General features: G+C 40.4%; 1 protein-coding gene across 4 annotated transcripts; it reads left to right on the plus strand.

The window, feature by feature from the left end:
- Positions 1-1,513: 1,513 nt before the first annotated feature.
- Positions 1,514-23,867, plus strand: LOC124153024 (vacuole membrane protein 1-like). Of its 4 annotated transcripts, XM_046526126.2 has the most exons (13): positions 1,593-1,647; positions 3,579-3,601; positions 7,788-8,038; positions 9,505-9,595; positions 11,752-11,862; positions 12,382-12,461; positions 13,707-13,788; positions 15,008-15,148; positions 16,451-16,531; positions 16,878-16,994; positions 19,744-19,805; positions 21,214-21,316; positions 22,651-23,867. In XM_046526126.2, exons 3-13 carry the CDS (start codon positions 7,815-7,817, stop codon positions 22,807-22,809), a joined length of 1,251 nt encoding a protein of 416 aa, XP_046382082.1. In that variant the 5' UTR covers positions 1,593-1,647; positions 3,579-3,601; positions 7,788-7,814; the 3' UTR covers positions 22,810-23,867. The 4 variants fall into 4 exon arrangements, with proteins under 4 accessions (XP_046382081.1, XP_046382082.1, XP_046382080.1 ...); XM_046526125.2 differs by lacking the exon at positions 3,579-3,601 and having other exon boundaries at positions 1,514-1,647; XM_046526124.2 differs by lacking the exons at positions 1,593-1,647; positions 3,579-3,601 and adding an exon at positions 1,661-1,806.
- Positions 23,868-24,967: the final 1,100 nt, after the last annotated feature.

A 24,967-nucleotide genomic window follows, 5' to 3' on the forward strand; every position in this document is an offset into this window, starting at 1 on the left:
TTTTATCAGGGTAATATAAAATGGTTATGTAATGATATTTGATGATGACTGATGACAAGCAATATTAATTTTGAATACACGTGAAATTCAATTCCGGTAATGAGTTGAATTGATGCATGTATATGACAATTTTACTTAGAGCGTCTTTAATGTAACAATAATAGGTATTAAAGAAACTACACTGTACTCAATTCACTATCATTCACATAGTTCGAAACTTTACATGTTTTATTTGGCACGCTTGATGATATTATAGGTGGAACAAATTGAATATGAGATTGAATAATGTAAGTGCATTCCCAGCCGGAAGAAAAGAAAGTGTCGTCTGCTAGAGCTTGCTACAGAGACATAAGGCAGTCCATAAAACAGCCGTTCTCGTCTTTATCAGTGAGGAGGTGGGAGATTTGTCATGATAACCTTCACTAAAGGCTGTTAGCAGCTTGGGGAATTATGCATATAAAACAGATTTGGTAACTTTTGATTTGTGTGTATCTGTAAATGTCAATATAATATTGTCGTTTAGTTTAGATTGTGGGAACATTGATGCAAACATACATAATATTCCAGAACAGAATACCCCTGTAGGCCGGCGGTGACTGAAAGCCAGATCAAATAATATAGGTAACGTGTGAATGTCGTATTCAGGATGACCCATGCAGAGTGGAGAAATGGAAAAAAAACAAGCATAAGAGAATCCAATAGAAAAACACTGGAACATGCATGCTGAAACAGAAATGTGTACAATAATGTGCTTAAATATAGGTGGCGAGAAGGGGTGATATTTCAGGAGTTCTTGCCTGTTTGAAGAACATTTGAAAAGAGTTCAATTTAACTATTAACCCCCACAGTTAACACTTTCTTGGCCTCCTCTTATGGTATGGTTCGAAACAAAATTACCGTATTCAACGTAATAAGCGCCCCGCTCTAATAAGCGCCCACGGCGATATTTGATAATATATATTATAATATATATAACTGAACAATCCCAATTAGCACCCCTTCCGATTGATCAATGTATACGTACAGAAGACTTATATATTCGTGTATAATACGCACGCGTGCGTTATATGCACCCTTAATAAAATTCTGGAAAAATATATCTGTCGTATTTATATATGTCGAAATTTATCTTTCAACTCTGTTTTTTCCATCAAAATAATATTCCAATAAGCGCCCCCTGTTTCTAATTTTGAGAGCGCCCTGGGCGCTTATTACGTCGAATACGGTATTATCTGAATGGACAGGGTGATATATACTAGCTGGACAAATAATGTAACATGTGAACAAGTATAATATATTTGAATAAGTCCAATAATAACTAAAAAATGTTGACAATGCTTTGGGGAAAGCCTGTGTAAGTCTATGTCTCCTGACCCCCGGTTCTGTCAGATAAAGGACAGTCTCGCCACAACACAGCTACAGCTGAAAGGGGATATTAACAACCACACAGTGATGTGGGTCAGCTCACTGACACTTTTTACCGGCAAATGTGCCGATCGGTGGCACGAGTCTTCCCCATACCCATATGCCACAGCGACCCTGCGGTGAGGATCAGCTAGATACGGAACCCACTTGAATATTTGTGGCCTAGCTCTACTTGTCAGATGTACTTCCGGTTTCTAAGAAGCTAAGGACACGTTACACAAAGTATGTAGACTAAATTAGTTTATTTACTAACTACGAACATAAATTTGTTGTAGCAGAATGGTGGAGGACAATGGCAATTTGGGAAACCTAACAGTGGTTGAATTAAGAAAGAAATTAAAGAAGAGGGGATTAAGTACTAAAGGCCGCAAGGCCGAGTTGGTAGGTTGCCGGTCACCTGTTCAAGCATTTCTGTTTGCATGAGTGATCGGTTGATGTTATACTATTGTTACCCTTTTATCGATTATCTATGATTTCATTACTAATACGAGGCGTGAATGTTATTTGCCATTAAAACTGATGGAAATGTAACAAGGTAATGCCGCTCTGTGAGTAGCGACATGAACAAATCATTAGTCGGTTGTGAGGGAAATATTCAAAATCAGATATAGCTAATATTAAGTAACATATAAATGGGCCATAGGTAGTAGCTGATTTAAACTTTAGCCGCGACCCTGACAGCCATTAAAATGGCTAATAGCTAAAGCATGTCACAATGTCATGAAGAGATTTTAGACACTGGTACCTGCCAAAACAGCACAATATCTTATCTTATCCCCCTTATCTAGATAACAACAAGATATCTTATCATCTTTTCTTGTATATGGTACACAGCATGCCTTTTAGGGCTAGGACAGGTAACTTGGGTACCTGCGTTAGGTGGATCCTGAGCAGGACCCGGGTACCCACCTGTGGTTAGTTATGTGAGATATTTCATAATGGCTGTAACAATAACAGAATTCATTCATGGTTGCCCCCCTCTACATACAGGTTTTGAACAAAACTCAAATGCTTCACAAGCCAAGATAAAGATAAAATGGCATTGTAATGTTGAAACAATGGGGAATCTGTACTAGCCCCAGACTAGCGAGCTAATACTTCTTTTTTGTCTGAATGTAAATAATGTCGACGAATCTAATTGTGAAGGCAGTTTGGGGTAATAGGGGGTTGTTAAATTGAGACACACACACACACACAGCCCTAATGCCTTTGGTGCAATGTTACAAGGTTCAGTTAGAACTCATATCAGACATATTTCCAAACAGCGAATTCAATTCACCTGTGAACCTGCTGGAACATGGCAACATTTATTACCATGATTACAGACTCCCAAATTGAACATTTCAGTGAAGAGAATCACTGGATTTGCCTCCCAGGGAAACATATGGTCTCGAAGTAACATGTATACACTTTTATCGTAGAGTGTTGATATATCTGATATCAAAAGACACTTGCGTGAGAATATTCATCCCTAATATGCGATAATCATTACTTTTGAAATTATTAAACTATTAGACATTGTTAGAAGTCTGTATGAACATGATGAAAGTCTGATGTGTTCATATGAAATGATAAAAGTCTGATGCGTTCATATGAAATGATGAAAGTCTGGTGTGTTCATATGGAATGATGAAAGTCTGATGCGTTCATATGAAATGATAAAAGTCTGATGTGTTCATATGAAATGATGAAAGTCTGATGCGTTCATATGAAATGATGAAAGTCTGATGCGTTCATATGAAATGATGAAAGTCTGATGCGTTCATATGAAATGATGAAAGTCTGATGCGTTCATATGAAATGATGAAAGTCTGATGCGTTCATATGAAATGATGAATGAGAATCAGTCTGTTTTATCAGCGTTTTAGACTAACAAAGTCAAACATCGAGATGGGCTAAAATGTGTATGAAAGTTTGATTCTATGTTTCATGAAGCCTTTGGCACACACTGATTTTCTTAGGATATGAAGGTAAAAATGAAAAACGTGTACTGTGAAAAATAATGTTGGGGGTCACAGACTTGCTTATTTAGTTAATGTTTTGCCCAAAGTTTTAAAAAACTGACTGGATGAGTAAAATAAGGATTGAAACAAACAATCTTTTAGGTTATGTCAATGTTGTCTATATTTTGAATACCCAAAGTCATATTTCAGAATGTCTTTGATCAATCACAAAGGTATTTGAATTTTTTTGTTTAATCATTTTTTGGTATTTGTATGCTGATAACTTTAACCTACTAACCCAATTGACTATTCAAAGTTGCTACTCGTCATTTGCTTGTATAGTATTACAATTTTGATTTGTCATGCAAACAGCTTGTGATAAATGGTGTTCAAATTAAGAATATTACTAACATATTTTCATTACAATTCCCCATGAGGAATTGTTAGTTTTTATCATGTTTATTATGCTTCGTATATTTTATAAGTTTCATCCAACTTGATCATGTTAGCATGGTTAGTCTTTGCCAATTTACCTAATTTGTCATGTTTGTTGCAGAGCTATAGATAGCAGCGTATTTATGTAACAATACTAACATCCCCCCCCCCCCCCCCCCCATATATTCAAAACCCAATTACTGTACTTTTAATTAACTTGCGTACAGAAACGCATGCATTTAATGAAAAACTCAAATGTATAAAAACAGCTCGTGTAAATACCCAATGAAGCTTTTTCAGCATGCGTACAAAGGAGCTAATTTCCGAAACACGATTACGAACTAATTTACTTTCCGAGTCAAGCCTATATTTTTAAAACAGTTATATACATCTAAAACATTATTTTATTTTTTTTAGATCTTAAAATGTTCACTAATTTTGGGAAAAACCCAATAGAGGGATGAATAGATGAGTGAAAAAATATTGGTTACCCAGTGAAAAATGTAATAAACCAATTAAAATAGAAACCGCCAAGTAAAATGTCAATTGTTCAAAAGTTATCTGGAGCTCTGTTGTTGCTTGTATTCGTTCATACCTTCCATTATGGTTCTATATGGTTCTTGCCACCATGGTGACAGGACATACCATTCTTGCTCTTGTAACCATGGTGATAAGATGGTTCTTGTGACCATGAGGGTAGTAGCCTAGTGGTTTAAGCGTTCACTCGTCATGCCAAAGGCCCTGGTTCGATTCCACACGGGTACAATGTGTGAAGTCCATTATTCTTGTTCTTGTGACCATGGTGACAGGACATTTGTCTGGTTCTTGTGGCCATGGTAACAGTGCATTGTTTTGGTTCTGGTGACAGGGACAGAAAAAACAAGAAATTCTTTCTTTGGTTACTGAATGATCGACCAACCTAAGTCACTACGCCTAAATCAATTTGGTGTTTTTAGTTCACATCACTGCATACAAATGTGTTTGGCATGAAATAACAAGGCAATCTAATTTGGCATGTCAGAAAAATATCAGTTATTTACTGGAGGCAGAATATTGTATCCTATAGAATGGACTTAAATGATTTTGAGTTCCAAAAAGTGTTGCTGAATAAATAATTAAATTTATCAGACAGGATTAGAATTGTATATAGCTTGTAACACATCACCATGATTACTAACAGGATTGGTTGGTCAGACTTGGTTGATGCACGTCACTGTATCCCAATTGTGCAGATCGATGCCCATGATGTTTATCACTGGATTGTCTGGTCCAGGCTCGACTATTTACAGACTGCTGTCATATAGCTGGAATATTGCTGCCCAAACAAACAAACTTACACTGCTATTCTGGTAAGACTAAAAAATTTCAGGGTGTCAGTTGTGGATTTTCTTTGGTTTAACATTAAAAATTTCATCTTTTGTAGGCTTAAGACTTCTGAGTATGTGCAATGATCAGTAAAATTCTGGGAAATCAAGTACAGCAATGGTACATGTAGTCAGCCTTGGACCCCTAGATATGTTGCTGAGAGTCCCCTGGGCTTGGGGGGCATGAGTCTAAGGCGCCGCGATTTGCTGTGCAGAGCTGCATCCCTTGGGCAAGCCAGAAACCTATGATTGTGGGTTCAAATCCCGGTTCGATTATATTTCTAGGTTTGTCAGCACCATACCCGTGCTCATGGGTTTCACCGAAGTGGTAAACATCTGAGACCTGCATCACTTCAGGCTTTCCTCCCACATTAAACTGTCATGCCGTGATATAACTGGAATACTGTTAAAAGTGGCATTAAACCCAACTCACTCACTCCTCTGGACATGAAAATAGATTCCGGGGTAAATCCCTGGGATTAAGTAACATAAATAATTTACATGATAATTTGGTTGAAATATATGTTAAAAGAAGCATAGTCCAGAGAAACCATGGTAACTCATCATGATCCTCCAACATACTTGGTAACGTAATAGTATCTCTGTAGATAAACTGAATTCATGAATTCAACACATGGCCCCTCTATCGCCTCTATGAACGTGATAAGTGTGACGTGCATCATCAACAGCTGTGCACATGGGACATCGCTCACTTAATAACATGTCAACAGCTTGCTGCTGATGAGGTCAAAGTTCAAGTTGATAGCTAGATACACAAGTCGACAACAACATGGTTTGACCTGTTTAGTGATGCTGTTTGACATCAGTATGTTGAATTGTACCACGGAGTGAAGCCCCAAATCAGGTTTGAATCAAACGCTTCCATTTCCAGGTTAAACAGGATGCTCATCTTCCAGATCATTGTTCCTGGTCAGGGGTTTAGTATCTTTTCACACATTGTAAATCACAGCCGAAGGAAAATTTCAGATTGTTCAGCATGGTTAGAAATGTACTACTCAAAAAAAAGTTAAAGATCACCAATTCTTTCATATAACTTTATCTGTCATGCCATGTCATTTTTTGGAAAAGTCAAAATGTCAAAAAAAGTTTGTGGAAGTCAGATTTGTAGTGAGGCATTAAAATATGGTATTTTTCTGGCTACATGTGCATGAACTATCTGAACGTGTTTAATCAGTAACATGAGATGTATCGTGAACAGTAGATCATGAAATTGCATCCATATATATTATAGGGTATTTCTGCTATGTTTGTGTAAAGATAAACATGATAAATGTGCCAACTAAAAAAAAAGCTTTTCTATTAAGTAAAGAAATAGCTTGTTTGAAATTCTGTTAATTAATCACGTTCATATGTGTGTTTGTCTAGTATATGTGTGCAAAGTACACTCTGGCTTGCGCCCGTGAAGATCCGGGGTAGAATAAGTCTTCAACAACCCATGCTTGTCTCCGTGAAGATCCGGGGTAGAATAAGTCTTCAGCAACCCATGCTTGTCTCCGTGATGATCCGGGGTAGAATAAGTCTTCAGCAACCCATGCTTGTCTCCGTGACGATCCGGGGTAGAATAGGTCTTCAACAACCCATCCTTGTTGTAAAAGGCGACTGTGCTTGTCGAAAGAGGCAACTAACAGGATCGGGTGGTCAGACTCGCTGACTTGGTTGATGCATGTCATCGTATCTAAAATGCATGGATCGATGCTCATGATGTCAATCACTGGATTGTCTGGTCCAGACTCGATTATTTACAGACCGCTTTCATATAGCTGGAATATTACTACTTTGAGAGGCATTTAGAAGTTGTGGTACTAAGTAAGGATAAGATTTATGGATGAACAACTTCTTTATTACAATTAAGAGCAACGGTTTGATGTAGGTTCTAACCTATGATCATGCGCTTCGGGGTTTTAGTCAGTTCTGTATCCGTGGGTTTCACCAAAGTGGTAAATGTCTGAGCCCTGCATCACATGGGCTTTCCTCCCACATGAAGTTGACATGTTGGGATATAACTGGAATACTGTTCAATGCGATGTCAAACCCAGCTCACTCACTCACTCACTCACTCACTCACTCACTCACTCACTCACTCACTCACTCACTCACTCACTCACTCACTCACTCACTCACTCACTCACTCACTCAAGAAATTGTGAATAATGATTTGTAATACCTAAGAGTTTTAGAAATTCATACCAGTATATAGGTCCCAGTGTGAGGCGTTGTGTGAAACAGTGCTCGTTGACAAAGGCAGGACAAGACCCCACCAAATCAATATTATCTGAAACCTGTGGGATGCCACATTAGAATATTGGCCCCTAGCAACCCATGCTTGTCGTAAGAGGAGACTAAGTGGACCGGGTGGTCAGATTTGGCGACATGGTTGACTGCAAGTCATCGTATCCAAATTGTGTGGATCACTGTTCATTATGTCAGTGAACTTGAATATTGCTGAGTGAGGCATTACACAACAAACACAAACACAAACACGATTACGTGAACAATTTACATGGTGTAAACTGCATCTCGTATAATCATCATAATTGCCATGGTTACGTCATCAACCTTCCATTTCTTGATTTGCTCATTATGTTAATATTTTCTTCAGATATCAAGATTGCTAAACCATAGCACTATGGAAGATGGAAAGAAACGTATACGTCAGAGAAAATCGGAGAGCAATACAAACGGTGATGTAGATACACCGACATCTTCCACAGGCTCCACTACAGACATGAAGACGCTACGGGAACAAGAACGACAAGAACGGGAACATCTGGTGTTATGGAAGAAACCTTTGTTAACACTTTTCTATTTTGTCTTCGAATCTGGATGTCTGATTAATTCTTTGATTTTAAGGTGAGATAATAATTAAATTTTTTACATCTGTACGGTGTGATCAGTCTGTAATGTAGGCCCCCAGTACCTTAGACCTATCTTCCAATCATACAACCAACTGCCTCCTTGGTCTAGTGGTAGAACGTCCGCCTAGAAAGCGGAAGGTCCGGGGTTCGATCCCTGGCTGCATCATACCAAAAGACGTTAAGATGGTACTTGTTGTTACCCTGTCTGGCACTCGGCATTAAGGGGTGCCAATTGTGCACCCCTTCTTGCTGATCTTTTTCTGCATGCATATGAATCGGAATTCCGGCAAAGTCAAAACAAGGGAATTGCCAGGAATAGCGATGATCTGATATTGTTCAATTCCCTTCCACTGATTTACAGGACCGCCTCCGTGGCCTAGTGGTAGAGCGTCCCCCCGGAGAGCAGAAGGTCCGGGGTTAGATCCCCAGCTGCGTCATACCAAAAGACATTAAAACATGGTACTTGTTGTTACCCTGTCTGGCACTCGGCATTAAGGGGCTAAAACAAGGACTGGTCGGCTCGGCGTCAGTATACTGTGTCTGAGTGGGATATTCATGTTAAACTGCGGCATGGTATCTCAGTGAGCTAGCACTATAAATCGACATCAGTCCGGACTATCACAAGCAGCCACACACATACCAACACGTGCATACACGTCGCTATATAAGTGCATAAATCTTGGGACACGATGTTAAACCCCATATCACCTCACTTCATCGATCATTAATGCAAGGCAGAATAGGCCCCCTGTACCCCATGCTTGTCTACATGTAGTAAATCAGCTAGAATGGATTCGCAGTACCTTATATCTATTGGATGCTACTGGCAGCTTTAAGAGCCACACATTGGGCATGACCCTGCTCACACAATGCATCTGAAAGCCTGAACTAGCCTGCCTGACATCGACCCGTGAAGATTCCGGGATAGAATAGGTCTTCAGCAACCCATGCTTGCCGTAAAAGGTGACTATGCTTGTCGTAAAAGGCGACTAACAGGATCGGGTGGTCAGGCTCGCTGACTTGGTTGATGTATGTCACCGATCCTAATTGTGTGGATCGATGCTCATGACATTAATCACTGGATTGTCTAGTCCAGACTCGATTATTTACAGACCGCCGTCATTTAGCTGTAATATTGCTGAGTTCGGCGTTAAACAACCAACCAACCAACCAACCTGCCTGACATCTGGTGCATCAGGGGGCACGAGTGAAGAGTTGCGTCCCTTGCGTGCGCCAGAAACCTATGATCATAGGTTCGAATCCCAGTTCGCCCCGATTAAGTTTCTAGACTCAGCACCATACCCATGCTCATGGGTTTCACCAAAGTGGTAAACGTCTGAGACCTGGATCACTTGGGCTTTCCTTCCACATTAAGCTGACACGCCGTGATATAACTGGAATACTGTTCAAACCGCCGTTAAACCCAACTCACTCACTCACTCACTACACCCATTTTTCCAGGTTGTGGAGGAGGAAGAGGATTGTCCTGGCTGTGCTTGTACTGACTGCTATCCTCACCATTCTCTATAACGTAGAGGGAGCTCACCAGCCAGTAAGTGCATTGTCAAACCAGGGTGCGTTTTCGTCTTTTGTCTCCACTGCATCTAGTGCAGGCTGCCTTAACAACTGACTGCACACCAGACAAGCTGGCTGCACCACATACTTTACTGGAAAATTATACGTGTAGATAACGAAGATCTGTAGTGTACATCAACAGGATGTAAACATGAATGTCGTGTAGAGTCAAAGAAATATTTCAGTATGTTTAGATCTTGTACGCATGGTATAAATTTTGAAGCAAGTGATATTTATTAGCCTGTTTGTGGAACATTTCACCGTCTGCGCAGCCTGCATATACACTAAGGCCGCACAAGCCGATTTTAGCCTGCACCAGTGCAGTCTTGTCAATGGCAAATCACACCCTGTTGCTATGTTGTGTCCCTGCAAGGAGCAGCTGATTGTGGGTTCAGATCCTTAGATCACACTCTTATTATCCTTGTTCTGTCTTGCACCATACTTGTGTTTGTGGGTGCAACTCCTTAGATCCCGCTGTAATCTGTGAGCTCCATACTTGTGTTTGTGGGTGCGACTCTGTAGATCCCGCTGTAATCTGTGAGCACCATACTTGTGTTTGTGGGTGCAACTCCGTAGATCCTGCTGTAATCTGTGAGCTCCATACTTGTGTTTGTTGGTTCGGCTCCATAGATCCCGCTGTAGTCTGTGAGCTCCATACTTGTGTTTGTGGGTTCGGCTCCATAGATCCTGCTGTAATCTGTGAGCTCCATACTTGTGTTTGTGGGTTCGACTCTGTAGATCCCGCTGTAATCTGTGAGCACCATACTTGTGTTTGTGGGTGCAACTCCGTAGATCCTGCTGTAATCTGTGAGCTCCATACTTGTGTTTGTGGGTGCAACTCCTTAGATCCCGCTGTAATCTGTGAGCACCATACTTGTGTTTGTGGGTGCGACTCCTTAGATCCCACTGTAATCTGTGAGCACCATTTTTGTGTTTGTGGGTGTGACTCCTTAGATCCCGCTGTAATATGTGAGCTCAATACTTGTGTTTGTGTGTGCGACTCTGTAGATCCCACTGTAATCTGTGACCTCTATACTTGTGTTTGTGGGTGCGACTCCGTAGATCCCGCTGTAGGCTTTAAGCTCCATACTTGTGTTTGTAGGTTCAGCTCCTTAGATCCCGCTGTAATCTGTGAACTCCATACTTGTGTTTGTGGGTTCGACTCTGTAGATTCTGCTGTAATCTGTGAGCTCCATATTTGTGTTTGTAGGTTCGGCTCCATAGATCCCGCTGTAGTCTGTAAGCTCCATACTTGTGTTTGTGGGTTCGACTCTGTAGATCCTGCTGTAATCTGTAAGCTCCATATTTGTGTTTGTAGGTTCGGCTCCATAGATCCCGCTGTAGTCTGTGAGCTCCATACTTGTGTTTGTAGGTTCGGCTCCATAGATCCTGCTGTAATCTGTGAGCTCCTAACTTGTGTTTGTAGGTTTGGCTCCATAGATCCCGCTGTAGTCTGTGAGCTCCATACTTGTGTTAGTGGGTTCGACTCTGTAGATCCTGCTGTAATCTGTGAGCTCCATACTTGTGTTTGTGGGTTCGGCTCCATAGATCCTGCTGTAATCTGTGAGCTCCATACTTGTGTTTGTGGGTTCAGCTCCATAGATCCTGCTGTAATCTGTGAGCTCCTAACTTGTGTTTGTGGGTGCAAACTCCTTAGATCCCGTCCTGAGTCTAAGACCTGCATCACTTTAAGTTTTTCTCACTTATATGCCATGATGTTACTGAAATACTGGTTTTATTAGGAGAAAAATCAGTCTAACACCCTCATGTTATACATCTCTCCTTGTGTTGTAGATGGTGATGTTTGTAAAGAAGCACCTGCTGTGGTGTGGCTACTGGATGGGCCTGGGTGTTCTCTCATCTCTCACTGACTGATGCCATGTTATACCTCTCTCCTTGTGTTGTAGATGGTGATGTTTATAAGGAAGCACCTGCTGTGGTGTGGCTACTGGATGGGCCTGGGTGTTCTCTCATCTCTCACTGACTGATGCCATGTTATACCTCTCTCCTTGTGTTGTAGATGGTGATGTTTATAAGGAAGCACCTGCTGTGGTGTGGCTACTGGATGGGCCTGGGTGTTCTCTCATCTCTCACTGACTGATGCCATGTTATACCTCTCTCCTTGTGTTGTAGATGGTGATGTTTATAAGGAAGCACCTGCTGTGGTGTGGCTACTGGATGGGCCTGGGTATTCTCTCATCAGTTGGACTGGGCACAGGGCTTCACACATTCCTCCTCTATCTGGTCAGTACAACATGGTACCCATAGTCAGACTTCCCCTTGTTTTCTTCAAAATGAAATAATGGAAATTTGTTGTTTGATTCAGGTTGAAATATGAATAAGTCTTCATGATTTCATCCTAGACTTGATCAAAATATCACATAAAAAATATCAAAATTATTTCTTGACCACCAACCCTATAGATTTTTTAAGAGAAAAATCAAATAATCAAATCTGATAAATCTGACTGTCTTTACGGTAAAGAGGATAGAGCATCTGCCCTGAGTGTAGCAGGTGGTTCAATCCTCGGCAAAGTCATAAATAGGATGTTAAAAGATGGAACTTCTTGTTACCCTGTCTATTGCTTGGCATTAAGGGGCTAAAACAAGGACTGACAAAAGTCAACATACTGTGTCTGAGTGGGGTATCCATGTTAAACTGCAGCATGGTATCTCAGTGGGCTAGCACTATGAAACATAATGTTTAGCCCCATTTCATCTCACCTTCTATCATGGTATGTTTATTGAGTGTTTATTATTCCAGGGTCCACACATAGCGTCCGTGACGCTTGCTGCTTTTGAGTGTATGTCTGTGGACTTTCCTGAACCTCCCTACCCAAACTCGTGAGTGCCTGTCCAACACTGTCACAAATCCAGATGTGTCTTATGACATGATAGACATATTGTGAACAATTATAACATTATTGATTTGGTAAAAGGTGACTTTTGTAAGAAGATATCGCAAAAAGACGGTAAACATGCCAACGGTACTAGAGCCTATTTACCCAATGTATACTTCATTGCTTTATAAAAAGTATCATGTTTATGTTTAAAATGTCCTGGGATTACTTTTTTATTTAGCCTCTTTTCGTTTGTTTGGTGGGTATGTCATGTCCATGGTAGCAGTGTTCAAATTATGAGGTCCTTCAGGCTGGCTGTTATAACATGTCAAGCTAGGTGCCCCTTAATTTTTTTAACATTGGGGTTAGGACAAGGAGCCTGAGCTCCAGAATCGCTGTGTATTTGCGTAAGTCACAATTGCCCAATTAACTTTTTAGATGCCTGCATAAAATTCACAATAATATCTTTCTTAAGAAAACAATTATAAGTATAACAACACTGAGCTATTACTAAGCTTGCGTGGCTGTATTTCCTAAAGACCACAATTAACAGTAGACTGGACAAAAGAGAGTGAAAGTCCATTCAATACCCAAAGACAACTGTCAATACCCAATATTCTGGACCCAAGATAGTGAAAGTACATTGAATACCCAAAGAAAACTGTCAATACCCAATATTCTGGATCCAAGATAATGAAAGTACATTGAATAACCAAAGAAAACTATCAATACCCAATATTCTGGATCCAAGATAATGAAAGTACATTGAATACTCAAAGAAATATTGTCAATACCCAATATTTGATCTATACATCATTCACACTAACTTCAGTCACAATTTTCTCCTTTTTTTTAATATTTCAAGACGAAGTTGCTACAAATGGATATTTAACCTCGAAACAAAGCAAAATGTTATTTCCTTCCAATTAAAATAGTCAAGGGGAAACACTGATGGTAACAGACAAGCTGACTTCATTCGAAAAATGTACTTATATGAATATCGCCAATGTTTTGTTCAACAACAAAGATTTACAAGGTACTTTATTTGCCGGTCCAGAGGGACTTGCAGTCACATGAATTACCGGTCCAAGCCTAATTATACCGGTAAAAAACTGGTAATTACCGGTAAATGGGAACACTGGTTTAATGTTATTATTGTTTTTATTTACGAGTGGTTTTAGGTTTATACCTCCACAAAAGCAAACCATGTTGAAGTCAGTTCTCAACTCAACTCTTGTTTCCTTCCCAGGATCATCTGTCCGGAACAGGAGGAGGAGTACATGACACTCTGGACCATCATGAGCAAAGTCAGGGTAGAAGCTGTCATGTGGGTCAGTGATCTCCACATCCATGGCTGCACCCGTGATTATCCGGGTTCGATTTGGTCTTCTGCATCCTGTGCTTGTCGTAAGAGGCAACTTACAAGATCAGGTGGTCAGGCTCGCTGACGTCATATCCATATTGCGTAGATCGATGCTCATGGTGTCAATCACAGGATTATCTGGCCCAGATAATTTACTGGCTGCTGTCATAGCTTGAATATTGCTGAATGTGCCATTAAACAGCTGTTAGTTTGTACCCTGTCAGTCTGTACCCATGAAGATCAGAGTGAGAGTAGGTCTTCAGCAGCCCATGCTTGCAGTAGGGTGGTCAGGCTTGCTGACTTGGTTGATGCATGTCATTGCCTCCCAATTGGGTCATCGATGCTTATGTTGTCAATCACTGGATTGTCTGGTCCAGACTTGATTATTTACAGACCGCCATCATATAGCTGGAATATTGCTGAGTGGCGTTAAACAGCAAGCACATCTGTCAGTCTGAACCCTATCAGTCAGGGCCCTGTCAGTCTGAACCCTGTCAGTCAGGACCCTGTCAGTCTGGACCCTGTCAGTCTGAACCCTGTCAGTCAGGACCCTGTCAGTCTGAACCCTGTCAGTCAGGACCCTGTCAGTCTGGACCCTTTTAGTCTTAACCCTGTCAGTGTGAACCTGTCAGTTTGAACGTTTAGTCAGTAACATGTTAGTCAGCACCCTGTTAGACAACGCCCTGTTAGTCTGCACCCTGTTAGTCTGGACCCTGTTAGTCTGGACCCTGTTAGTCTGGACCCTGTTTGTCTGAACCCTGTTAGTCTGAACCCTGAACCATGTTAGCCTGAACCCTGTTAGTCTGAACCCTGAACCCTGTTAGTCTGAACCCCGTTAGTCTGGACCCTGTTAGTCTGAACCCTGTTAGTCTGAACCCTGAACCCTGTTAGTCTGGACTCTGTTAGACAACACCCTGTTAGTCTGAACCCTATTAGTCTGAACCCTGAACCCTGTTAGTCATGACCCTGTTTGTCTGAACCCTGTTAGTCAGCACCATATTGGACCATGGTAGTCCGGAAACCCTGCCTTCTAGCAACTACTTTTGCTTACAATCATATAAAGTCAAAGGGATACGATTTACTGAAGCAGGACGTTATTTATCAGAAGGTTTCACAAGAAGCAGTACATTCTAAGTTAACAGTGCTTCGCTGTATTGAGAATTGCTAATCCATGTTGGTTGTTTCAGGGAGCGGGTACTGCTATTGGAGAGTTGCCTCCCTACTTCATGGCGAGAGCAGCCAGATTGTCCGGGGCCGACCTGGAGGAGGATGAGTTCGAGGAGATCGAGGAGTTGATTCATGAGAAACAAGCAAACCCAGATGAATTGGTGAGTCCCTTAGTGATGTTTGTGGTGTTTGGAGACCAGCATTAGGAGGATGTGTTGATATTAACAAGAAGGTAGCTTTAGGGTGGACCGCTCTATCCAAAACTTGAATACACTTGGAGTAGAAAGAACTGTTTTAATTTCTTCCTGGTAAGCATGATAAGCCAGTTAACAGATTTCAATATTATTTTAAAAAACAACCACTATAATAAGTCATTCTTTAACGCTTCAAGCAGCATTGTTCTTTCGGTATTATTTTTATGGAATAATTTGTGATTATATGAAGAAAGATAGATTTATTATATACTTCAGTGTGAAAGAGTTTTCTGAAGTTGAGAAAAGTGATATTTTCATTGCAGTGAACATAACACTTGATATTTCACTGCAGTGAACAAAACACCTGATATTTCACTGCAGTGAACATAACACGTTGACGGAACTATGTTGGCCTACACGAGACAGCTCGTACACAAACTGATGATTTACGTCAGTTCAACGTTGACAAGTCATATAATGACAGATGGTCATTTATGTAGTTAATACCGATTCTTACCGTTTGTTTATTTTGTTGAAAATGATTTGTATTAAACTGTGAATTTCTCTTCTGATTTGCCAGTCGATACTTTACGTTTCGCAAAGCGCCATTTTGTTACTTGAATTGCGTGTATTCTTTCGCTTCGAACAACCGCCTCATTGATTTGAAATTTATTTTTTGATGAAGTTGATTTTGTATATAATCATATCCAAATTTATACTAAAGAATTTTAGTGACATCAAATATTTTTGGTTACTTTTGTTTATATATTATATATATTTTTTAAGATTTAGCAAAGACGGAACTACATTTTTAGTCGTACTTACAGGGGTTGGAAAACCGTCCATGTGTGTTATGTAGGGAGAATTTACGCTTGAAGGTTTTACATTTGTAATGAAATAATTGAATCTTCCTTCAGACAACTACACCAAAAGTATATGATAAATAGGATATTTCATGAGTCGAGTGAAATATCATGTTTCTCTCACCGAGTGACGGGGGGAAAGGAGATATTTTCACGAGTGGCGTAGCCACGAGTGAAAATATCTCCTTTCCCCCCGTCACTCGGTGAGAGAAACATGATATTTCACTCGACTCATGAAATATCCCATATCACATTGGGTCTCAATGGTGGATTCTCTGTCACCTGTAGTAAGAAAATTGTACCTGAAAATTATATTAATGACTTGTATGAGAAGTTGGATCTGTATGAAATTGTCATCATAAATAATATAATAATATGGCTAAGGACTGAATCACATTTGTTTCAGGGATTCATGGAGAAGGCTAAGTTATCAGTTCACAATCTCGTACAGAGAGTTGGCTTCTTTGGGATTTTAGCCTGTGCTTCGGTAAGTATATAGCACAAGTAACCATGGTAACTATTACATTAGTTCTTATTTGTTCATCCATGATGATGAGTGTTGTAACAATTAGAAGTTAAACATCATTCAGTGTTGCCACTGGCGACTAGAAAAAGTACCTGTCTTACGTTATGTTGGGCCGAGACATTCCGCTGTCCGGGCAGACGCTCTACCACTTGACCACGGAGGCGGTCCTAACCTTGATGATAAACAAACATTAACGTCAAGGAAGTAAGCATTTAAAATTGAGAAGTCCTTGAATGTTATGCTGACATTTCTGTATGAAACATGGTAAGGTTTTCTCCATCTGAACCAGTCCTGTTTTGTGTTCCAGATCCCAAACCCGCTGTTTGACCTGGCAGGCATCACCTGCGGTCATTTCCTCATTCCATTCTGGACATTCTTTGGGGCAACACTTATAGGGAAAGCCATTATTAAAATGCATATACAGGTAAGATTTGTTCTCGTAACAGGGACAGTAATCATATACAACACTTTGAGGTAGGGTAAGTGTTTAATAGTGGGATAGCAATCACAAAATTGCATATAGGTCCAGTGTGGGTATTCCTGATCAAGAGATATGTCCAGTATGTGTTTATGTGCTTGTGGTAAGACATGTGGATAGTTGCTACCATGGTTTGACTGGCTCCAGGAAGAAAATTTACAGGCAACCCATGCTTGTTCCCTGTGAGGAGCCGGGTTAGAATTGGTCTTTACAACCCATGCTTGTACCCTGTGAAGATCCGCGTTAGAATTGGTCTTTACAACCCATGCTTGTGCCCTGTGAAGATCCGGGTTAGAATTGGTCTTCAGCAACCCATGCTTGTCCCCTGTGAAGATCTGGGTTAGAATTGGTCTTCAGCAACCAATGTTTGTCCCCTGTGAAGATCCAGGTTAGAATTGGTCTTCAGCAACCCATGCGTGTCCCCTGGCTCCGGCAAGAAAATTTACCGGCAACCCATGCTTGTTCCCTGTGAAGAGCCGGGTTAGAATTGGTCTTTACAACCCATGCTTGTTCCCTGTGAAGATCCGCGTTAGAATTGGTCTTTACAACCCATGCTTGTGCCCTGTGAAGATCCGGGTTAGAATTGGTCTTTACAACCCATGCTTGTTCCCTGTGAAGATCCGGGTTAGAATTGGTCTTTACAACCCATGCTTGTCCCCTGTGAAGATCCGGGTTAGAATTGGTCTTCAGCAACCCATGCTTGTCCCCTGTGAAGATCCGGGTTAGAATTGGTCTTCAGCAACCAATGTTTGTCCCCTGTGAAGATCCAGGTTAGAATTGGTCTTCAGCAACCCATGCGTGTCCCCTGTGAAGATCCGGGTTAGAATTGGTCTTTACAACCCATGCTTGTCCCCTGTGAAGATCCGGGTTAGAATTGGTCTTCAGCAACCCATGCTTGTCCCCCATTAAGATCCGGGTTAGAATTGGTCTTCAGCAACCTATGCTTGTTCCCCATTAAGATCCGGGTTAGAATTGGTCTTCAGCAACCCATACTTGTTCACTGTGAAGATCCGGGTTAGAATTGGTCTTCAGCAACCCATGCTTGTCCCCCGTGAAGATCCGCGTTAGAATTGGTCTTTACAACCCATGCTTGTCCCCTGTGAAGATCCGGGTTAGAATTGGTCTTCAGCAACCTATGTTTGTCCCCCGTTAAGATCCGGGTTGGAATTGGTCTTCAGCAACCTATGTTTGTCCCCCATTAAGATCCGGGTTAGAATTGGTTTTCAGCAACCTATGCTTGTTCCCCATTAAGATCCGGGTTAGAATTGGTCTTTAGCAACCCATACTTGTTCACTGTGAAGATCCGGGTTAGAATTGGTCTTCAGCAACCCATGCTTGTCCCCCGTGAAGATCTGCGTTAGAATTGGTCTTAACAACCCATGCTTGTCCCCTGTGAAGATCCGGGTTAGAATTGGTCTTCAGCAACCTATGTTTGTCCCCCGTTAAGATCCGGGTTGGAATTGGTCTTCAGCCACCTATGCTTGTTCACCATGAAGATCCGGGTTCGAATTGGTCTTCAGCAACCCGTGCATGTCCCCTGTGAAGATCCGGGTTTGAATTGGTCTTTACAACCCATGCTTGTCCCCCGTGAAGATCCGGGTTAGATTTGGTCTTCAGCAACCCATGCTTTGCCCCTAATTGATAGGATTAGTATAAAGGTCACAGGCCTCAAAGTTTAAATTTTTACCAAGTAGCCATATGGGTACAGGTATTTTTTTCCAGGTAGCCAGTGGTAAAGTTAAGAAATCAAGCCAATAGTGTAGGTAGCCAAAAGCATATGAAATTATCTTTGATCAAATCATAGCGCCAGTATTGGAATTGTATCATACTGGAAACTGTACTTGGGTTTTGTTATTTGTGACTCGAACATTGATGCAATTTATGTTACTAGATTATATAGGTATATCCTTGCTTAGCTAATGAGCATTGTCAACTGAAATAAAATACTAATTACATTAATATTTATGTATTTTGGTTCATTGTTGACTTTAGGAGGAATGTTTTGCGAGTACAATTAGTAGCAGACATGTTTATTTTTGTGTCGCCACAATATATTTTTCAAGGTAGTCATTTGGCTACCCCTGAATTAGACTGTTGAAAGGAAAATTAGGTCGCATTGGCGACTGTTTTAGTCACAACTTTGAGGCCTGGGTAACACTATTTTTCAGGGCATTATCATTTGCAGAAGCCTGAGGTCTTCCATTAACTGCCCGCCGAAGGGCTTCTGTAAATGATAATGCCCTGAAAAATAGCTTTACCGTTATTATAGCTAAAATGAATGGAATTTGTTATCAAATAAAAAGAAACAACAATATCAGTTTTGAAACATTTACTGCAATCAACACGAATGTCACTGACCCACCTTAACAAATATGGAAACGTCATAGACAAAACAAGAGGATGTCACTATTGAACGTGACGTTCCCTATCCCTATGACGTCACCTAACAATGGGAGTGATAATGGCCTGTCGTCAAGCAAAATGAGGGCATTATCAAGTTACAGTGGCCTGCTCATTTCTGATAACATGCAGGCTGTTTAATGATATTTCTATCCGTTTTAGCTATATAGCTATGAATATGCATATATCTAGATAGAACAAGGGCTTATTGAGTTGCCCCCCAAAACTCCTTTACAAATGTTGTGGCTTTTTGTTATACTTATACTTAATGTAATGTGTGTGTTTTCTGTTTCAGAAATTATTTGTTATTTTCCTGTTTAGCAAACAACATGTGGAAAGTATAGTGAGATTATTAGGGTGAGTATTTCATCGTCTCTCGCACTTGTATAATGATCCCAGTAAACATGACGACTATATGACTCCAGGTTCATGACCCAGTAAACATGACGACCTTGTGACTCCGGGTTCATGATCCCAGTAAACATGACGAACATGCGACTACGGGTTCATGATCCCAGTAAACATGACGACCATGTGACTAGAGGTTCATGATCCCAGTAAACATGACGACCATGTGACTAGAGGTTCATGATCCCAGTAAACATGACGACCATGTGACTAGGTGTTCATGATCCCAGTAAACACGATGACCATGTGTCTACGGGTTCATGATCCAGGTAAACACGATGACCATGTGTCTACGGGTTCATGATCCCAGTAAACATGATGACCATGCGACTACGGGTTCATGACCCAGTAAACATGACGACCATGCAACTACGGGTTCATGACCCAGTAAACTTGACGACCATGTGACTACAGGTTCATGATCCCAGTAAACACAACAACACTCCCACTTGTGTCATGATCACAGTAAACATGAAGACCATATGACTATGGATTAGAATTGGACCCCAGTATCCTATGCAGGTTGTAGAGGCAACTTAATGGATAACATGGTCAGACTGGGCAAATCGGTTGATTATGTGTTATTGTACCCCGATGGTGTGGATCGATGCTCATAATCACTCATCTTCCCCGAGGCAAGAGAGTAAACTGACTTTAGTGTGTGTGTGTGTGGGGGGGTGGGGGTGGGGGGGAGGGGGGTGTGTGTTCAAACTAGTATGTAACCAATAAACATCAAAATGCTTTGAGGTTGTATCATTGGGTACGTTTTAACCGAATCACTGGTAGATACGGAGGAAACGTGTGCACAGCTGATTGCTTTTTCCGGCTTAGTTTACGAGAAAATACACACGGTAATCTTAATCTCTGCATATGAAACAATGCCTTGGAGAGCAGGAAATACATTTTAAATGGTAAATCATCATGTCTATTGATGTTTCATATCAAATTTCATACTTTTATTGACCCAGTTTGTTATACCTGTTTATTCACCTGAATTCGCTGAAGGGATACGATATGTTTTTGTTTTTTTAAAGCGCATATTTACACTCGATTAATCTTTTTTGACACTATGAATCATAAATAACTTCTATTCTAATCTTTTTTGAAACTCTGAAACCTGCAACGTAGATCGTGTTAGGCAGGCAGAGAATGTATACTGTTTTGTTTGTCATCTACCACCTACGACTCAACCTTCATTAAACCGCTGATCATCTATGACGCTCATCAATTATTTGGACCCCAAAGGTAGCATTGTAGCGAGGGATCACTGTATGTCATTATGGAGAGAGTGATTTTTCCTTGGGATACATAGTTTTGAGAATTGGTTGGAGTAACATTTGTGTTTTCTGTTCCCCAGGAGTATACCAATGGTGGGGATGTCGCTGCAGACGCCGTTCGCCAAGTGGTTGGAGCACCAGAAACAGAAGTTGCATCACAAGATGGGCACAGGGGCACCATCGGTGAGTTGATGCTGTGTCTATATCACAGTATCTACATGATCATCAGTATCAAACCGCAATATTTTAGTTTTTTACTAATAATAAATAAACATGAAAAATATTTTTAAGGAGGCCTCATCTTCCATATTAGGTCATTTGCTGTGAAATAAAGGCATAACTATGTCAATTGATCACAGATTTGTATGATCTGATTTATCTCCCTTAGCTGTGCCAGGATCTGCTGGTGTTGGGTTGGAACCCAGACTCCATACAATTATATCCCTTTGTCAGCACTATACCCATACCCATGAAGATCCAGGGTAGAATAGGCCTTCAGCAACCCATGCTTGCCGTAAAAGGCGACTGTGCTTGTCGTACGGGGCGACTAACGGGATCGGGTGGTCAGGCTCGCTGACTTGGTTGATGCATGTCATCGATCCCAATTGCGTGGATCGATGCTCATGATGTCAATCACTGGATTGTCTGGTCCAGACTCGATTATTTTACAGACCGCTGTCATATAGCTGGAATATTACTGAGTGCGGCGTAAAACAACAAACAATACCAACTTACTTATACAACACTAATACCAAAGGGCAGCTTCACTCTGGGCTTTCCTCAAACACCTGTCATGTTTGAGTAAAGTATTAAGGTGTAGAAAAAAACTGCTTGAGCATTTTCAGCGACATATTTTATTTGAAAACTGTTGTCGGGGATTCCGTAATTCAGACCAACAACCCACTCAGAACAATGGACTCAACCCATGCATTCACTCAATATATGCATCAATGTAGAACTAGGTTACCTGTAGATTTAATCGCCCTAATTTCAACACTTGAAACCTCAAGCTGCTTGTTTGGTTCCAATTCAATTATTATTTGGTTAAATCTACAGGTCTTTTAGATCTACATTAAAAAGACAGTACTGACCTAATTTCTTTTCGCACATTCGTTTACCTGAATTTGCGGATGGGGTACGGTGTAGTTATTTTCTGCACATAATACTCGAAAAAATTTTTTTACAAAAAATACTGAATCCCCTAGAGGGGGATGCGTATTATACTTGGGTGAGCACTATACTCAAGAAAATGCAGTATGTTTATCAATGTTTATCTCCTAATTAATCACAGCTCACGATGGAAAGGGGCGGTCGGGTAGCCTAGTGGTTAAAGCGTTCGCTTGTCACGCTGAAGACCCGGGTTCGATTCCCGACATGGGTACAATGTGTGAAGCCCATTTCTGGTGTCCCCTGCCGTGATATTGCTGGAATATTGCTAAAAGCGGCGTAAAACCAAACTCACTCACTCACTCACTCACGATGGTAAATAGATCTCATGTTTCTGATTGTTTTTGCAGGACACCAACGTGTTGTCATGGATATTCGAGAAGGTGGTGATTGTGATGGTGATATACTTTGTGTTGTCTATAGTCAACTCTATGGCACAGAGTTACCACAAGAGACTCAGCAGGGCTAAACACACAGTCATGAACAAGACCAAAGTCAGCCTGGAGTAGACACCACCACACCACACATATTATGTCAGTAAAAATCATGAACTAATATTAAGAAACCAATTTCTCACAAAGTGGATTTACTATTTATCTTTTACTGCTTGTTGTTTGGGTCTTAATGTATAAATCAAAACTATTTCCCTATTTGATGCTTTCAAGTGGTCTTATAATCTAAAAAGCGGGAACACTGATATGAAATTTCAAGCACCTATTTATTAGATCAGAATATTTAATATGAACTATTGTTTGTAAGTGGTGTTTTTTTTTCATTTCTTTCAAATGAAATGGAACGGAATAGTTGATTATGCTGGTAAAAAAAAGTGAGGGGTCATGAAATATTTTTGTATGCCATACACTATGAAGAAATATTCATGATCCCTAACTATTTTTGTTTGGTGAAAGTTAATGAAAGTGACATGAAAGCCTTGTGTGGCTTGTGTAGTAACCACAACAATCACAATGGTAGACAGGGTCACTTTAGGATAGAAAATGGCAGCAATAACCAGGGAATAGCTTGGCCACATTTGTAAATATCATCCGGCAGGTTTCTCTCTGATGTCTGGATAAATGGGGTCTGATGTCTGGATAAATGGGTCTCTCTGTAAGCAGAATTAACATGTTTAATGATAGGGATAAAATATAAGACTTTTAATATTTTATCAGTTTACGAATTTGACCACCGGAGCCAAAATTTGCGATAAAAAATATAAAATAATGATAGTTTTATAAATTTGTGTTTTTTCCCCCGACTGCTTCAATTTTTATGGATATACAAAAATAACAAGATACTAGTACAGGATACAAAGTAACAAAAAACAGTTTAGATAATTGATAGGGTGCATTGTATGTACCCTAGTCGTATCTTGCCACTGCAAACCTCTGGTAAACCAAACAAGCTTCTCAGAAGTAAACTCATATGCTACTCATAAGGCAACATTTTTTTCATTACTTGGTTTACGGATGTGCTGCTCTTTTAAAGTCCAAATGTTGGAAAAAAAAAAAAATACAAATCACTCCGTTTTTTATTACCCCCGATCTTTACTTTAAAGTATACATAAAAAGTTCCCCCCCAAAAAGAAAAAATTTCATTTGCTACGCGAGCATAAACCAAAGGGAAGTCACTCTGATATTTCTCGCTGGGATCCATAAAAGCTTGTCAACGCAAAGTGCTGTGGTGACAGTTTAATCGTCGGCCATATTGTTTTTTTGCCATTTGTACACAAGCCGAGTGCCAGGGATATATAATAAGATATTCTTGAAAAATTATTTTGCTTTTGTTACTCCAGAATATTTTGTTTCATACCTACCAAACTTTTTAGGACAAAATTCAAGTAAAAAATTTGAGAGGCTTCTTTTCTTTTCTTTTTTAAATTGGCCTACCTCACTTTTGAAATGAGTTTGAAATCCGTAAACCAAGAAATAAAAAAAGTGTCGCCAAAAAAACAAAAAACACCTCATTCTTTCAGATTAACTACAGTGGTATGAAAAAGTTGGTGTTGTTTACCGGTAACTTCTTTTGAGGAGTATATATGCATTACTACTCGTATAAAACTACTAAACATCATACTCTTCCGACAGTATAAGCATTTATACTTTCCCACTAATTAATTAAAAATTAAATCGTCATTGATGCACCAACTTTTGTCAAGCTGGGAGCTCCTGTAAAGTTTTTATAGCCTGGACTTCTGTCACACAACCCTTTATTGATGACACTGTTGAATCTGATATACACACTAATCACAAGTAGTTAAGGACCACCTGATTCTTTCATATCACTACAGACCTCCCTGTTTGTAATGCCATCTTTTGTCTAGCGGACTATATGGCATATAACAAGGGAGGTAAGTACCAGACCTTTCCGACACGTATGGTTAATTTGTCGTGCCCTGCCATAACTTGAATTGTTAAACATTGTATAGCATCCCTGGTGTGATCATGAGATAGAAAGTACATAGTTGTGGGCTGCTATGTCATCAACATGCCTCACTAGCCACGCAACAAGTCAAAATATTTAGTGGGAGCACGGATGGCCCAGTTGTCTAAGGCGCCACGATTCGCTGTGCAGAGTTGTGTCCCTTGGGCACGCCAGAAATCTATGATTGTGGGTTCGAATCCTGTTTCGCCCCGATTATGTTTCTAGGTTTGTCAGCACCATGCCCAT

Source organism: Haliotis rufescens, unplaced genomic scaffold (genome assembly GCF_023055435.1).
Source record: "Haliotis rufescens isolate VD_foot unplaced genomic scaffold, xgHalRufe1.0.p SCAF_21, whole genome shotgun sequence".
NCBI lineage: Eukaryota > Metazoa > Mollusca > Gastropoda > Lepetellida > Haliotidae > Haliotis > Haliotis rufescens.

What these genes read in the sequence shown, in the direction of transcription:
- LOC124153024 (XM_046526124.2), top strand. Translation starts at nt 1,705, where the DNA reads ATGGTGGAGGACAATGGCAATTTGGGAAACCTAACAGTGGTTGAATTA. An exon ending in ATTAATTCTTTGATTTTAAG is followed by an intron (nt 8,039 to 9,504) that starts GTGAGATAATAA and finishes CCATTTTTCCAG; the next exon opens with GTTGTGGAGGAGGAAGAGGA. An exon ending in TGGGCACAGGGGCACCATCG is followed by an intron (nt 21,317 to 22,650) that starts GTGAGTTGATGC and finishes TTGTTTTTGCAG; the next exon opens with GACACCAACGTGTTGTCATG.